At 51.0% G+C, this 16,775-nt stretch overlaps 1 protein-coding gene across 2 annotated transcripts; it reads left to right on the plus strand.

The window, feature by feature from the left end:
• Positions 1–205: 205 nt before the first annotated feature.
• On the plus strand, positions 206–13,218 carry PIGT (phosphatidylinositol glycan anchor biosynthesis class T). Of its 2 annotated transcripts, XM_020911498.2 has the most exons (12): positions 209–733; positions 1,255–1,432; positions 3,607–3,734; positions 3,991–4,091; positions 4,246–4,332; positions 4,865–4,952; positions 5,061–5,158; positions 5,252–5,417; positions 6,100–6,300; positions 10,094–10,259; positions 11,552–11,635; positions 12,532–13,218. In XM_020911498.2, the coding sequence occupies exons 1-12, from the start codon at positions 547–549 to the stop codon at positions 12,782–12,784; spliced, it is 1,737 nt and encodes a 578-aa protein (XP_020767157.2). In that variant the 5' UTR covers positions 209–546; the 3' UTR covers positions 12,785–13,218. The 2 variants fall into 2 exon arrangements, with proteins under 2 accessions (XP_070328791.1, XP_020767157.2); XM_070472690.1 differs by lacking the exon at positions 6,100–6,300 and having other exon boundaries at positions 206–733.
• The last annotated feature ends 3,557 nt before the right edge of the window (positions 13,219–16,775 follow it).

The following is a 16,775-nucleotide window of genomic DNA, read 5'->3' on the forward strand; positions in this document are numbered from 1 at the left end:
GGGAGGTAGACTGATAAATGTGATAAGACAAGTATAGTAAAATGATAACGGTGGAATCTAGGTGATGGGGAAACAGGTGTTCATTGTAACAGGTATTCATCCTTTCACCTTTGTTGTATTTTGAAATTTTTCATAATAAACGGGCGGGTTATTTGAGGGTTTTGTGGGGAAGTTTTGCACCATAAGAGCTGGCTAGGCTTAGGACCGAGCAAACAGAGTCAAGAGGCTACTGGAGGCACGGGCCCGGCCGTGGGACCTCGCAGAAGAAATAACCTTTTGCAGTCTGCCTCTTCAGCTATCACGGAGGCACAATGGCAGTGGTGGCTAAGCACTTTATCGTAGGGAAAGGGGTCCACCATCCAGACCCCAATCGGTCAGCTCCCCTTTACACACACACCATACTGAAGGGCCTACCCAGCCTGTCGTTCTGACAGCCGCACCCCGACTTCCGGGACAGCACCGGAAGTCACTCCTCTTCCGCTCTTCCTATTGGAGGCCGGCCTTTCGCAGGGGTGGGGCCACTGGGAGCTGGAAGCAGCCGCAGGCATGGCGGCGGCCGTGCGGTTAGTTCTGCTGGTGCTGCTGCTTCTGGGACCGGGCGTCTGGGGCCAAGCGGAGCCCCCACGCGACAGCCTGCGGGAGGAGCTAGTTATCACTCCGCTGCCTTCAGGGGACGTAGCCGCCACATTCCAGTTCCGCACGCGCTGGGATTCGGAGCTGCAGCGGGAAGGAGGTGAGGAGGGGAGACTGATGGGAAAACCCTGTGGCACCTGCTGGAAGTGGGGTGGAGGCCAGCCTTGGGGGCAGGGACTGACCCCTCGGTGAGGTTCTGGTCCCGGGGCGTGGGTCCTTGGCTGAAGGGTGGGGCAGTTTTTGAGGAATCACATTGTACCAGTGAGGAAACTGGGGCCCGGGGAGGGCTGACTTCTAGTGCGGTGGTCTCTCCGCAGCTTCACGCTACCACCCTAAACCTTTAGCACCATCCGTGGATGGCAGTGATAAGGATGCTGTTGACGATTACCGTTTATCCTGAGTGCTGGGCACGGTGCTGAGTTGAGTGAATGGTTGCAGGGAAGAAATTGGAGGTATAGAGAGATAAAGGCACCGGTCCAAGATCACATTGCTTAGTCAGTGACTGACTGGTCGGGAATTTAGATTCCTCTGACCCCAGAGCTGGGGTGTATTTATGGTTTCTTTGCGGTGGCTGAGAGCCCTCCTTTCAGGATCATCACTCCCCTGCTGTCTCTTCTCCAGTGTCTCACTACAGGCTCTTCCCCAAAGCCTTGGGGCAGTTGATCTCCAAGTATTCTCTCCGCGAACTGCACCTGTCCTTAACCCAAGGCTTCTGGAGGACTCGCTACTGGGGGACACCCTTCTTGCAGGCCCCATCGGGGGCAGAGCTGTGGGCTTGGTTCCAAGACAGCGTCACCGAGTGAGTGCCCACCTTGAGGCCTGTGGCAGGCCATGGCGGGAATGGGGCATGGCAAGTGTTGTCGTCCTGCCACTTTGGGGGAAGCATTTCCATGGAGGTAAAGCTGCACTGGAAGTAAGAAGTATTATGGCCTGGTGGCATTCTTGACTTTGCTTATGTTTCCTTCCCCTGATGCATCCAGACCTGTGGTCGCATGTATCTACGGAGATAGATAGCAGTTATCTGAAGCCTACTTGGATGTAAGGCACTAGAAAGCTGGGGCAAACTGGACAATCTTTTAAAGACATTCATTCACATAATAATAAAATGCCACAAGGGCCAAATAAAATATATGTGGGCTAGAACTGGCCTGCAAGACATCATATCTCTGTATTCGAGAAATGACCATTTTTCAGCGGAGGGATGGGTTAGGTACTGTGATTGGACCAGGTGCGTGTGCGCTCACTCACCCAGTTGTATCAGACTCTTTGCAACCCCATGGGCTGTAGCTTGCCAGGCTCCTCTGCCCGTGGAATTTTCCAGGCAAGAATACTGGAATAGGTTGTCGTTGCCTCCTCCAGGAGATCCTCCTGACCCAGGGATGGAACTTGCATCTCTTGCATCTCCTGCATTGGCAGGTGTATTCTTTACCGTTGCCTCACCTGGGAAGCCCAAATTCTCTTAATCTCACTATGGGAAATCAGCACATATGTATAATTAAAAAAAATTTAGGGGGACTTCCCTGGTGGTCCAGTGGTTAAGGCTTCACCTTCCAATGCAAGGGGTACGGGTTCCATCCCTAGTCGGGGAGCTAAGAACTCACATGCCTCATGGCCAAAAAAACCAAAACATAAAACAGAAACAATACTATAACAAATTCAATAAAGACTTTAAAAGTGGTCCATATTAAAAAAAAAAACAACAAAAAGCCTTAAAAAAAATTTAGGGCCTTATCTGTGGCAGGCTGGACAGCTTGGGAGGACAGCCACCTCTCAGCCCCAATGGATTGTTGTCATGTGGGAACAGAGACCTACTGTGGTCAAATACTGTCATTTTTCCCAGAAATCTGGATTTTAATGTGAAAATTGGCAAGCTTAAATATCAGCAAGTAACTTAAAAATTTAAGAAATACCTATGGATTAATGTTGTGCACAGCAAATGGAACATGGCTATGGTTTGGGTAGCGTTTTCAGGCTTCCAGTTTGCAGTCTTTATTTGAGGCATAAGGATTGGAGCAGTTGGAAAGCTCTGGACACAGGGCTGTTGAAAAACCCCAGGCTAGCTCTCTGGTGGTATCAAATGAAGAGCAAGCCCCTACACTGGTCAGGGCTTCCGCTCTTGCCTGAACTCTGGCTTCTTTGCCTTTTATCCCAACCACTCTGCTGTCACTGACTCCCCTCATCATTGCCTGTAGTGTGGAGGTGATGTTCAGAAATCTACTTTTATTCTGTTAGTTCTATAAAGAGCAAATCTGTTTTGCTGTTTCTGTAAAGAAAAAAAACCACCTAATTAAATTCGATGTTTCTCTGGGGTCCTGGGACGCTTATTTTCCCTTGTCCATGAACCTTTGTCGATGTAAGACTTGCCATCCTGAGGGCAGAACCAGGACTCACCAGGGTGTTCACAGGGAAGTAGGTGGTTTTGCCCCGCTGAGCACACCTCAGGGTGGATCAGGGGGCCCATCTCAGCCCCTGGGGTGTGGGGCACTTTGTATCGCGTTGTGGACTGTACGTGGGTGACCCAGCCTTGCTCCCTTTTCTCAGTTTGCTCTCAGCCTAGTCGAGGAGAAAAGATGCTTACAGCAAGGTTCTATTGCCACCCCGCCATTTCCCAGGAGGGCCCTGGTGAGAGGCATGGACGGTCAGAATGGCAATAGTGCGGGAGGAAACTGTGGTTGAGGAGGGCCGGAACGCTGCCTGGAGGAGGGAACACCCTGGAAGGGGCGCGTAAGGAGTGAGGCGGCACCGCGAGGTGCCAAGAGGGGCCACCTAAGCGGAGGCCGGTGGGGATGCGGGGATGCTCAGAGGAGAGGGAGGACGAAGGGGCTGATGGGGAGAGCCGGGCCGCAGGCCCCGCGGGGGCGGTTGCGGCTCCAGCAGCTGGCCGGCCTCATGGCTTGGCAGCCAGCTGCAGTCTCTGAGCGAGGGGGGCAGACGAAGCCCCGGGACAGTGAGTGGGTTTGTGTCTCCATCTAGCGTGGATGAGTCCTGGAAGGAGCTCAGTAATGTCCTGTCGGGGATCTTCTGCGCGTCTCTCAACTTCATCGACTCCACCAACACCGTCACGCCCACCGCCTCCTTCAAACCCCTGGGGCTGGCCAACGGTGAGACCGCCGCATCCTGTCCTTCTTCCTGAGACCTCTCATCCTGGCCTTTGCCTCCTTTCCCCTCTGCTTCCTCCTCTGTCTGCGGGGCCGGGTCATAAATCCCCAGGGTGGGCAGGCCCCCCAGGAAGACTGTCCCTGCATTGCTTTCTCCCGAAGGGACGAGGCTGTGGGGGCGGTGGTGCTGGAGAGTGTGTGCGGGTCCTGAGGAGTGGGGCTCCAGGGCCTTCCCCAGCCAGGCTCCTGTCTCCCCCAGGCACGGACCACTCCTTCCTGCGCTACGCGGTGCTGCCGCGGGAGGTCGTCTGCACTGAGAACCTCACCCCGTGGAAGAAGCTCTTGCCCTGCAGCTCCAAGGTGAGGCCCGAGGGGCCTGAATGCAGGTGGGAGTCCCAGAGAGTGGATGGCGTGGCCTGATGCCCCCTCCCTGCCCGACAGATTGCCTCGGCCCCACGCCCAGGCGCATCACCATGCAGGGCACTGACCTTTGCTCTCACACTGCCTCCTCCAGGCAGGCCTCTCAGTGCTGCTGAAGGCTGATCGCCTGTTCCACACGAGCTACCACTCCCAGGCAGTGCATATCCGCCCGGTTTGCAGAGTAAGTCTTAGGGAATGGGAGATGGGCCATCCCGGGGCTGTGAGAGAAGGTGCAGGTAAAGCACATCGCCCAGTGTCTGTCGAGGGCTGAGCCAGTGGTCAGTGGGGGACGTGATGATGGTGATTCAGGGATTTGGTCACGCACCAAGGAAACCAACTGGTTGCCTGGCAAGCCACCACTTAATCTCCGTCGTGGGGCCTGGCGGTCATGAGCCGTAGCTGTGTGGGTACACCTGCTAGCTCAGCCACTTTCCAGCTGACTTGACTTTGAGTGGGTCACTTTATTTCCCTGGTTTTCTCATCCATCAGGTGAGAATAATAGTATCAGTTCATCCAGTTGTTGGCAACTGGGATGCGCATCATCCCACTGATGCGCAGGTTGTGCTGGCAGAGGGTCACGTGCTCAGTAGGGAGTGGTAGCAAACTGATGGGGAGATACGGAATAGAGGAGGGATTGCGTCCAGGTTGCAGTCCCTGGGGCTGTGAGGTTGGGGGAGAGGTAGGTCCTCACTGCTACCGTCTGGCCCTCGTAGAATGCACGCTGTACCAGCGTCTCCTGGGAGCTGAGGCAGACCCTTTCTGTTGTATTTGATGCCTTCATCACGGGACAGGGGAAGAAGGGTAAGCTCCCTTGCTCTGGCATCTCTACCCACCCATCGCCAGCCCCGCCCCATCTGTGCGGAGCAGGCCTAGTCCTGCCCCAGTTCATCCCCACCCTCTGCTCCCCAGACTGGTCCCTCTTCCGGATGTTCTCCCGAACTCTCACCGAGCCCTGCCCCTTGGCTTCAGAGAGCCGAGTCTATGTGGACATCACCAGCTCCGGCCAGGTACTGAGGTCTCCAGCCACACGCGTCAGCCCCTTCCCTCCAAGGCCAGCCTGCCCCTCTGCTCGCTTCTCAGCCCTGTCCTTGTGTCTCCAGGACAACGAGACGTTGGAGGTGTACCCGCCCCCCCTTACCACATACCAGGACGTCATCCTGGGCACCCGCAAGACCTACGCCGTCTACGACCTGCTGGATGCAGCTGTGGTCAGCACCTCGCGCAGCCTCAACGTCCAGCTGAAGTGGAAGAGGCCCCCAGAGAATGGTGGGTGGAGGGCGGGCCGCCACGGCCACCATGGGCTACAGTGATTTCATTTTGTGGGGGAAGACTCACAGTCCCATCTCTTCACCAGGAGACAACAAGCTTATGTTTAGATCCAGATATCTGGAGTCAGATGTCTTGGTTCTAACACCACCTCTTCTAAGCTCTATGACCTTGAAGGTTCCTAACTTCACTGTCTCATGCTGAAAATGGGGACAGTAATACCTAACAGGTTAGATGAGATAATTAATGGAAAACATGGAAGTCATTCATGCATTTGTTCATTTAATTAACAAAAAAATTTTTTGACACAAATACCCTGATTTCGAGAAACATTAACATATAATAGTTGAAGCAGACCTCAAACAATTAGTCGCAGTCACGTTCAGTGTTATCAAGGAAAAGCGTGAAATATTGTGAAAACACTTGGTTTGGGTTGGAACCGGCAGAAAGCTCAGGCCTTGTTAGTACTCAGTAAATAACAGTAATTCTGTTGTCATTGCTGTGAGTTAGGGAAGACAGGGATGGTTCCAGAATGCAGGTTTCCCAGTTCTGGCAAAGCCTCTCCCCTTCCCCTTCCTGGCTTTGAGACTCTGAACCTGGCCCAGGGAGTGGATTTGGGGAGTGACCCCCGCTGCTGCTTTTCTTTAAAGGCGTGGTTAACTGTTGGCTTTTCTCTGAGCAGAGGCCCCCCCGGCGCCCTTCCTGCATGCCCAGCGGTATGTGAGCGGCTACGGGCTGCAGGGCGGGGAGCTGAGCACCCTGCTCTACAACACCCACCCGTCCCGGGCCTTCCCTGTGCTGCTGCTGGACGCCGTGCCCTGGTACCTGCGGCTGTACGTGCACACGCTCTCCATCGCCTCCAGGGGCAAGGAGAACAAACCAAGTGAGCGCCGAGGCCCCACCCCACCGCCCTCCCCCGCCACGTCCCCCAACACCTCAGTTCTCAGGGTAATTCCAGAAGTACCTCGCAGTCTGCACAGGCATGAGTAGTTTGAGACATTGAGTGACCTCACCAATGCCAGATCTGCAAGGGTTTATAAAGTCAAAGTAGTTAAACCACATAGTCCTGGTGATCTTCGTAGGATGTGATAAAGGCAGGAGTTTCCTTATCTTTCTCACTTGCTTCCTCCTCTTTCCTGGAGCTCTGTTTTGTTTCAGATGATTCCTAGACTTTGAGGTGGAGAAGGGGCTAGCCAGAAAAACAGAGTATTGGATACAAAGAAGGTGACAGAGCTGAAGTAGGTGGTTTTTGCTTACTTGGGTGGGATAAAGAGGTGCAGCTTAAAAAATTTATTTGTTTTTTTTGTTATTTTTCTGAGGAGGAGTTAATATTTACTGAGTGCTGTGAGATGCCAGGCATAGCACAAAAGCACTTGTTTTCCTTTGGAGTCGAGGGAGACTAAGGAACACTTCTTAGGAAGACGTTAAAGTACAACCCCAACAGTTAGACTTATAATCTTTTCTAAACCTCTTTGTGGTTTCCCATATGTTCAAACCCATGGTTAATAGTTTTACTTATTTTCAATGATGCACTGAGTCATCGTTGCTGAGCACAGGCTTTCTTTAGTTGTGGCAAACGGGGGCTTATCTTGAGGTGCTCGGGCTTCGTGGTGTGGTGGCTTCCCTGGTGCAGAGCGCAAGCTCTCGGCACGAGGGCTCGGTATTACAGCGCGTGGCCTTCAGTAGGTGTGGGTCATGGGCTCTCGGGCGCTCAGGCTCAGTAGTTCTGGCGCACTGGCTTAGTTGTTCTGTGGCATGTGGAATCTTCCCAGGTCAGAGATTGAACCTGTGTCCCCTATATTGCCAGGCGGATTCTTAACCACTGGACCACCAGGGAAGTTCCTGTTTTGTTTTATCTTTGCTCTGGCAAATTTGAAATACATACCCAAATGGAACAGAGTAATGAACTCCCAGGTATGCATTACCCAGCCTCGGCAATCTCCAGCTTCATATCCCATTTTTTGTTTGTTGTTGATTTTTTTTCTAGTTTCATTGAGATATAATTGACATATAGCACAAGATAAGTTCAAGGTGTTCAGCATGCTCATTTGACTTATATCTATCATGAAATGACCGCAGTAAGTTTAATGAACATCCATCATCTCATACAGATACAAAATTAAAGAAATAGAAAAAAATTTTTCCCTTGTGATGAGAACTCTTAAGGATTTACTCTCTCAACAGCTTTCATGTGTAATGTACAACATTAACATATTTATTATGTTCTACGTTACATTTCCAATTCTTGTCTTAGAACTGGAAGATTGTACCTTTTGACTGCCTTCATCCAGTTACCCTTCTCCCTACTGCTTACCTCTAGTAGCAGCAAATGTGATCTCTTTTTCTACGACTTTGTTTATTTTTGAAGTATAATTGATCTGTAACACTATGCTAGTTCCTGGTAATAGCGAAGTGATTCAGTGTTTCTGTACTTTTCAAAATGATCATCATGATAAGTCTGGTTACCATCTGTCACCATACAAATATAAGACATACTTATTGACTATATTCCCCACACTGTACATTTTGTACCTGTGACTCATTTATTTTGCAACTGAAAGTTTGTTCCTCTTACCCTCCCTCATCTATTTCTCTCCTCGGGCAGTCACCTGTTTATTCTCTGTGTCTATGACTACTTCTGTTTGGTTATATTTATTCTTTTTTTTTTTTTGGATTCCCAGTATAAGTGATATCTTACAGTATTTGTCTTCGACTTATCTCATTTAGCCTAAAGTTTTCTAGCTCATCCATGTTGTTGGAAATGTCAAAATTTCCTTCTTTTTTATAGCTGAGTAATATTCCACATCATCTTTATCCATTCATCCATTGATGGGCACTTAGGTTGTTTTCTTAGCTATTGTAAATAATGCTTCAGTGAACACTGGGGTGCCTATATCTTTTCAAATTAATGTTTTTGTTTTCTTTGAATAAATACCCAGGAGTGGAATTGCTGGATTGTATGGTAGTTCTGCTTTTAGATTTTGAGGAATCTCCCTACAGGTTTTGATAGTGGCTGCACCAATTTACATTCCCAACACAGTGCACAAGGGTTCCCTTTTCTTTGTATACTCACCAACACTTGTTATTTGTTGTCTTTTTGATGATCCCAAGAGGTGTGAGGTGATATCTTATTGTGGTTTTGATTTGCCTTTCCGTGACGATTAGTGATGTTGAACTATTTTTTCATCTGCCTGTTGGCCAGTCTTTATGTCTTCTCTAGAAAAATGTCTATTCAGGTCCTCTGCCCATTTTTAAAAACAATTTTTTCTTTTTTGACATTGAGTTGTATAAGTACTTTGTATATCTTGTGTACTAACCCCTTATCGATATCATTTGCAAATACTTTCTCCCTTTCAATAGTCTGTCTTTTCATTTTTCTGGTAGTTTCTTTCACTGTCCAAAAGCTTTTTAGTTTGATGTAACCACATTTGTTTATTTTTCCTTTTGTTTTTCTTGCCTGAGGAGACATATCCAAAAAAACATTGCTAGGTCAAAAGGCATACTGCCTATATTTTCTTCTGGACGTTTCATCGTTTCAGGTTTTACGTTTAAGTCTTTAAGCCATTTTGAGTTTATTTTTGTATTTGGTATAAGAAAGTAATCCAATTTGATTCTTTTGCATATAGCTGTCTTGTTTTCCCAGCACCATTTATTGAAAGGGCTGTCTTTTCCTCATTGTGTATTTTTGTCTCCTTTGACATAGATTAATTGCTGATATAAGTATGGGTTCATTTCTAGGCTCTCTGTTCTGTTCCACAGCTTTCCATCATTTTTGTTTCATCTTTCTCCTTATTTATTTATTTATTTGGTTTGGTTATTTTTTTGCTGGAGTATCTTAAAAGAAATTCTAGGTATCATATCAGTTCACCTTTAAACATCTCTAACAGGTAAGGGGCTTAAACATATGTATAACCTATTGTTATCACTCCTGTTTACCCCAGTGGTCTTGAAAATAACTTTATAATTGATTTGAACTGGGTAAAAACCAGGTGCTCACAGTATATTTGCTTGATATGCTCTTAAGTTTCTCTGTCTTTTTAGATTAAAAGGCTTACTTTTCTAAGAGCAGTTTTAAGTTTACAGAAAAGTTGAGCAGAAAGTATGGGGTTCCCATATACACTTCCTTTCACCCCCATCTTCCCTGCTATTCCCGCCTTGATTGGTGTGGTCCTCTTACATCTCTTTTAATCTGTAAAACAGTTCCCAGTGGTTTTTTAAAAATTGATTTGTTGCAAAACTGGGTCATTTGTTGTATAGGATGTTCTACATTCTGGTTGGCCCGTGTTTTACATGTTCCTCGATCCTCTGTGTATTCCTGAGTATCAGTGCTTAGTTTTAGAAATTTGATTAGATTCAGGTCTCATATTTTTGGCAGGAAACCTTCCCAGGTGGTTCTCTGGACTCCCTGTTGCATCACGGGAGGCACTGGACGTCTGGTGGCCCAGTTTTTGTGATGTGAAGATGGATTAGGTTCAGCATGTCCTGGAATAGCTGCCCTGGAAACACCTTTTCCCTCCCTGCCCTCCTCCTCCCCCCCGGGGGCCTGCCTGCCTTCCGTGATCCCGATTCCTCCTCCTCGGCTCCCCAGTCCCAGCCCCAAGGCTGGACAGGTAGGGACAAGCGGTGCAGGTGGGCTGAGCCCTGGAAAGAGCTCTGGGTGCCCTGTCGGTCCCCAGGTTACATCCACTATCAGCCTGCCCAGGACCGGATGCAGCCCCACCTCCTGGAGATGCTGATTCAGCTGCCGGCGAACTCCATCACCAAGGTCTCCATCCAGTTTGAGCGGGCGCTGCTTAAGTGGACCGAGTATACCCCAGACCCCAACCACGGATTCTATGTCAGGTGGGGGCCCGTCACCAGCCGCCCCTGCCCTCTTGGGGGAAATATGGGGAGCACGGCTCACGGAGTGTCTGTCTGCTTCACCACGTTCCCTGGGGGAGGAGTGTCTGTCTGCTTCACCAGGCTCCCTGGGGGAGGAGTGTGGGGAGCACGGCTCACGGAGTGTCTGCTTCACCTCGCTCCCTGGGGGAGGAGTGTGGGGAGCACGGCTCACTGAGTGTCTGCTTCACCACGCTCCCTGGGGGAGGAGTGTGGGGAGCACGGCTCACAGAGTGTCTGCTTCACCACGTTCCCTGGGGGAGGAGTGTCTGTCTGCTTCACCAGGCTCCCTGGGGGAGGAGTGTGGGGAGCACGGCTCACGGAGTGTCTGCTTCACCACGCTCCCTGGGGGAGGAGTGTGGGGAGCACGGCTCACGGAGTGTCTGCACCACGCTCCCTGGGGGAGGAGTGTGGGGAGCACGGCTCACGGAGTGTCTGCTTCACCACGCTCCCTGGGGGAGGAGTGTGGGGAGCACGGCTCACGGAGTGTCTGCTTCACCACGCTCCCTGGGGGAGGAGTGTGGGGAGCACGGCTCACAGAGTGTCTGCACCACGCTCCCTGGGGGAGGAGTGTGGGGAGCACGGCTCACGGAGTGTCTGCTTCACCTCGCTCCCTGGGGGAGGAGTGTGGGGAGCACGGCTCACGGAGTGTCTGCACCACGCTCCCTGGGGGAGGAGTGTGGGGAGCACGGCTCACGGAGTGTCTGCACCACGCTCCCTGGGGGAGGAGTGTGGGGAGCACGGCTCACGGAGTGTCTGCTTCACCACGCTCCCTGGGGGAGGAGTGTGGGGAGCACGGCTCACAGAGTGTCTGCACCACGCTCCCTGGGGGAGGAGTGTGGGGAGCACGGCTCACGGAGTGTCTGCTTCACCACGCTCCCTGGGGGAGGAGTGTGGGGAGCACGGCTCACAGAGTGCACCACGCTCCCTGGGGGAGGAGTGTGGGGAGCACGGCTCACAGAGTGTCTGCACCACGCTCCCTGGGGGAGGAGTGTGGGGAGCACGGCTCACAGAGTGTCTGCTTCACCACGCTCCCTGGGGGAGGAGTGTGGGGAGCACGGCTCACAGAGTGTCTGCTTCACCACGCTCCCTGGGGGAGGAGTGTGGGGAGCACGGCTCACGGAGTGTCTGCTTCACCACGCTCCCTGGGGGAGGAGTGTGGGGAGCACGGCTCACGGAGTGTCTGCTTCACCACGCTCCCTGGGGGAGGAGTGTGGGGAGCACGGCTCATGGAGTGTCTGTCTGCTTCTCTGCAGCCCATCTGTGCTCAGCGCGCTTGTGCCCAGTGTGGTGGCAGCCAAACCTGGGGACTGGGAAGAGAGCCCCCTCTTCAACAGCCTGTAAGTGTGAGCCCGGCTGCTGGTGTCCTGGTGGCACCTGCACAGAGGATCAGGCTCCTGTGGGCTGGCCTGGGGTTAGAGATTGTGCTTGCGAAGTAATGAGTAGATTGGCCCTGTCTTAATTCAAACCCCAGTGGTCTGTACTATTAGTATGCTGCTGCTAAGTCACTTCAGTTGTGTCCGACTCTGTGCGACCCCATCCCTGGGATTCTCTAGGCAAGAATGCTGGAGTGGGTTGCCATTTCCTTCTCCAATGCATAAAAGTGAAAGTGAAGTCGCTCAGTAGTGTCTGACTCTCAGCGACCCCATGGACTGCAGCCTACCAGGCTCCTCCGTCCATGGGATTTTCCAGGCAAGAGTACTGGAGTGGGGTGCCATTGCCTTCTCCGTACTATTAATATAGTCTTTATGAAATGATCCTAAAGAGCTGCTAGGAGATCAGAAGGTGAGAAGTGCAGGACATTTACTCATCGGTTCTCTTACATATGTGTAACTGAGCACTTATCAGATGCTGGGTACTTCAGAGAGCACCACGTGGACAGCACTAGACAAAATGGACTTGCCCGTTCCTGCTTATGGGCACAGTCTAGAGAGGAACTGCTGGGGAGTAATCTGGTGGGTAATCCAGGAAGGCTGCGTGGAGGAGATGACCTTTGGGCCGAGATCAGACGGCTTAGGAAGAGGCAGCCCGGTGAAGGCAGGGTCCCTTTCCTCTCCCTCAAAGTAGCTCTCCTTTGATCAGATCTCTGTATTGAGCTTTAAAGGCTATGAGGCTAAGAAGGCTTTGAAAATGCTTCCCACAGACATTGTCCCGAGTGGCCAGAGGGGATGAGGATGGGTGGGGCGAGATGTGGGGAAGCGGCCGTCCCGCCTCACCGCCCGCTCCCAACCCCCAGCTTCCCAGTCTCTGACGGCTCCAGCTACTTTGTGCGGCTCTACACGGAGCCACTGCTGGTGAGCCTGCCCACGCCGGACTTCAGCATGCCCTACAACGTCGTCTGCCTCACCTGCACCGTGGTGGCCGTGTGCTACGGCTCCTTCTACAACCTCCTCACCCGCACCTTCCAGATCGAGGAGCCCAGGAAGGGTGGCCTGGTCAAGCGGCTGGCCAACCTCATCCGGCGTGCCCGAGGCGTCCCCCCGCTCTGAGGAGAGCCCTGCTCACAGTTGGGCTGCAGTTTTTCTTGAGAGGGGTGTGGTGGCTGAGTCCCCCAGCCCCCGCCCTGCCCCCAAGGCTCTTCCTGCCACTTGCCCTCCCTCCGGGGCGGCTTTTGAACCAAGCTGTGTCGTGGAATGGGCCAGGGCCTAGAGCTGCAATGTTCAGGACAGTAGCCGTGAGTTGGCTTTTGAATTTAATTGAAATTGAAAATGCATTTCCTTATCCATACTGAGTGCATTTCAGGTGCTCAGTAACCAGAAGTGGTTACTGGCTTCTGTACTGAGCATCATGGGGACAGGTGTTCACCACTGCAGAAAGTTCTGTTGGACACTGCCCGCCTGGGTAACAGGATGTGCTCAGATATTCGTACCACTGTGTGGTAGGTGGAGATTACTGGTTGTGGAATAAAAAGTATCTAATTCCATGGTTGTTTGTCTCCTGTCCTTGAGGCCTGGGGAGAATTGGGGCATAGGGAGAGTTTGGCAGGTACCAGAACTGGATCTCCTGTCCGATCCCTTCCCCTGCCAAAAAAACAACCAATCAACCAACCAAAGGCCCCTGCCTCCTCCCACCCCTGCCAGAAATTCCTTCTCATCTCCTGCTTCCCTCCTCCCCCAGCATCCTCCTTTGACTGGTTCCCAGAACTCCCTGGGTTTGATGGGGAGTGTTTATGTCAACATTTTCACAACCGTGAAAGGGAATCATCCTGTGCCCTTTAGGAGCCCTGAGAGCCAGTCCCCAATCACCAGGGGTCGCTCTGGAGAGACGCTGGAGACACAGAAGAGCTTTGGGTGACCATTTCCCAACCAGATTCTGCACTGCAGCCATTTGGGGTGCTTGTGAAATGATGCAGGTTCCTGGGATCCAGACCCTGCGAGTTCAATCAGTTTGGGCGGAGCCAGGCCTTTCAGTTTTTATCTGGCTCCTCAGGAGCCTGTGTTCTGGGTGGTCCTCAGACTACCCACAGGCTTTGAAGCCCTTGGATTGAAGCCTGCCCCTGCCCACGTCCTGGCTGTATAACCCCAGATTCCTGTGAAACACGTCCTCGGGCAAATGTCTGTCCTGCCCCCACCTTCGCTCTCCTCCTCTGACACGTCTGTCACGTGTGTACGTTACTCGTGGGCTGCCCCTCCTTCTCCCGGTTCTCCCAGCCTAGTCTTATGGTCGATTGCCCATCAAACAGAATACCCCGCTCTAACCACTGTGTCCCCCTCAACTGCCAGGTTCACTCTGACTGACGAAACCGGGTGAGATTTTGCTTCCTCCAGGAAGTCTTCCCTGACACTGAACTGCTGTGGGTGCCCTCCCTGGACAGCTTTCATAGCTCTTAGCTCCCTGGCTGTTACTGTCCTTTAACTTCCACTAGACTAGGAGCTTCTTGGAGGCACAGGGGCTGTCCTCCACCTGAATACATCTGCACTCAGGACAAGTCAGTGCTCAGTCAACAGACGTGGTTTTATGAGTGGGGTGGGCTACTGTGGCTTGGGGCCTGGGGGCTAGAGGTAGGATGGGTAAGGTGAGGGGGGGAACCCCACTCTAGAAACCCCACCAGTGTGAGTGCAGGGGCTTTAATTCAGTGCACGTGTCAGGTGTACCGCTAACAGACATGGGCTGTTCAGGTTCCTTCTGAAGGTTTTCCCAGAGCTTCTAGAATGTACAAGTGATGTGTGTGCATGTGTAGGACAAGAGGTGGCATGAGTGAGCTAGTCCAGACCATGGGCAAAAGCAACTGGGTCAAGAGGCTTTTACTCAAGTTTACTTCAAGCAGTAAACACTCCGGGTATGACATAAGAATGCAGGTGAGTATGGTGACTTCCCTGGTGGTCCAGTGGCTAAGACCGCAGGCTCTCAATGCAATGAGCTCAGATAGGATCCCTGGACAGGGAACTAGACTCTTTGACTCCCCTGCTGGAGCCAAAGGTCCTGCAGGCTGCAGTGAAGACCAAAGATCCCACGTACTGCAGTAAGGCCTGGTGCAGTCAAATAAATAAAAAGAAAAAGAAAAAAAAGAGGAATGCAGGTGGGTAGATTATCTGAAGCTAAGTGGTCCTGGCAGCCTGCATGTAGTGGGGTGTTTGCCAAGTCAACAGTAGAGTTTATACCTGCAACCAAGTCAGCACCTAGAAATGCCGTTGACTACTATGTCTTGTATAATTTATAGACAGATGACACCCCATATCTTAGGTCCCCTCCTCCCTGAATTCCACACTCATTTACCCAGCTGCCTACTTGCCATCTCTGCTTGGATGTTAAAGGCATCTCAAATTCAGTTATCTCCCAAACTTCTGATCATCTCCACCCCGACCCTAAACATACTCACCCTTTGTCAGCTCATCTCTACAAATGACGGCTCTCATCTCCCAGCTGCCCAGAAACCTTGGACTCATTTTTGATCTTTCTCCTTACTCTAAACATACTCACCCATCGTCAGCTCATCTCTGCAAATGACAGCTGTCATCTCCCCAGCTGCCCAGAAACCTTGGACTCATTTTTTATCCTTCTCCTTATTCTCCAGTATGCCCTGTCAAGAAAGCTGTTTGCTCTACCTTCAACCTAACTGAAGAATCCCAACTCTTCTTCACCACCTTCACCATCAAGTTATCAAGAGGTCTCCCTGGCTACCCTGGTTATAAATTGCCTCTCCAGTTTCCAGCTCACCGCTTGCCTGCCTTGTTTTCCTCAGTAGCCCTCACCCCCATCTAACGTGCTGTGTAGCTTCCATATCCTGCTTATTAATAATTAAGATCCATTGGACCAGAATTTTGTCTTTCGTAGCTACAGTGTCTGGAACAGTGCCTGGTTAAGGCGACCCTCACTCTGTCTTCCGGAGCTCAGTCTCTGAGTAGCTGATCAGAACATGAAGGGAGTAGAGAGACTTCTCCGCTCTGTGGTTAAGACTGTGATTCCCCTGCAGGGGGTGCAGGCTCCATTCCTGGTCAGGAAACTAAGCTCCTATATGCCACGCAGTGGGCCAAAAAAAAGAAAAAAGGAAAAAAATACTCTCTCAAATATATACCTATTCATGTATAATTAAGCATTTCTGGCCTTGGATAAAGCCCAAGGGTCCATTCAGCTTTGGATCCCCTTTGGGTCAGCTTCAGGCCAGGCTGGCTACTGTGTGTTCTTGCTGATGTGATATCACACAGTCTAAATTGGCTTCTGGGCAGTAGGACTTGTGAAAGGGGTGGGGTGGGAAGGGCGCACCAAGGTCCCCATGACATCGCTAGGACAGGGACCTACCTGGTCTGCAAACTCCAGGTTCTGGCTTCTAGTATTGCTGCTTGACTGTGGGCAGCTGTTTCCCTTCCAGCAAGAGGAAGTGGTTAGATCAGATGTAGGACATGAGGAGAGAGTTATTGGGGTCGGTGGGCAGGGTGGTCAGGGCAGACCACACCCGATATCCAAAATGTACCTCACAGTGGTATGTTATTTAGTCTTTAAACACAAGGGGATTTTGGGACTTCCCTGGTGGTCCAGTGGCTAGGATCCCGAGCTTCCTTTGCAAGGGTGCACAGGTTTGATCCCTGGTCAGGGAGCTAAGATCCCAGAGCAGCCAAAACAAACAAACAAAAAAATGGACAGAAATTTTGATACAGGCTACAACATGAATAAACTTTGAGGACATGGTGCTAAGTCAAACAAACCAGTTATGAGAGGAAAAATACTGTATGATTCCACTCCTATGAGGTTCCTGAAGTAGTTAAATTCTTAGAGACAGAAATTAGAGTGGTAGTGCCCAGGGTAGGGAGAAAAAGGAGTTAATTTTTAATAGATATAAAGTTTCAGTTTGCGAAGATGAAAAAGTTCTGGAGGTGGGTGGTGGTCATGGTGTATATATACATACAACAATGTATATGTATGTAATACCACTAAATAGTACATTTAGAAATGGTTCAAATGGTAAATTTTGTGTTGTATATATTTTACCACAATTTAAAAAAATTTGTAAAAATCTTTTTCCAGTATTCCTCTTGGTGGAGA

The sequence above is a fragment of the Odocoileus virginianus genome, chromosome 9 (genome assembly GCF_023699985.2).
Source record: "Odocoileus virginianus isolate 20LAN1187 ecotype Illinois chromosome 9, Ovbor_1.2, whole genome shotgun sequence".
Taxonomy (NCBI): domain Eukaryota; kingdom Metazoa; phylum Chordata; class Mammalia; order Artiodactyla; family Cervidae; genus Odocoileus; species Odocoileus virginianus.

What these genes read in the sequence shown, in the direction of transcription:
- PIGT (XM_020911498.2), top strand. Translation starts at nt 547, where the DNA reads ATGGCGGCGGCCGTGCGGTTAGTTCTGCTGGTGCTGCTGCTTCTGGGA. An exon ending in CACGGGACAGGGGAAGAAGG is followed by an intron (nt 4,953 to 5,060) that starts GTAAGCTCCCTT and finishes TCTGCTCCCCAG; the next exon opens with ACTGGTCCCTCTTCCGGATG. An exon ending in AGCCCCCTCTTCAACAGCCT is followed by an intron (nt 11,636 to 12,531) that starts GTAAGTGTGAGC and finishes CCCAACCCCCAG; the next exon opens with CTTCCCAGTCTCTGACGGCT.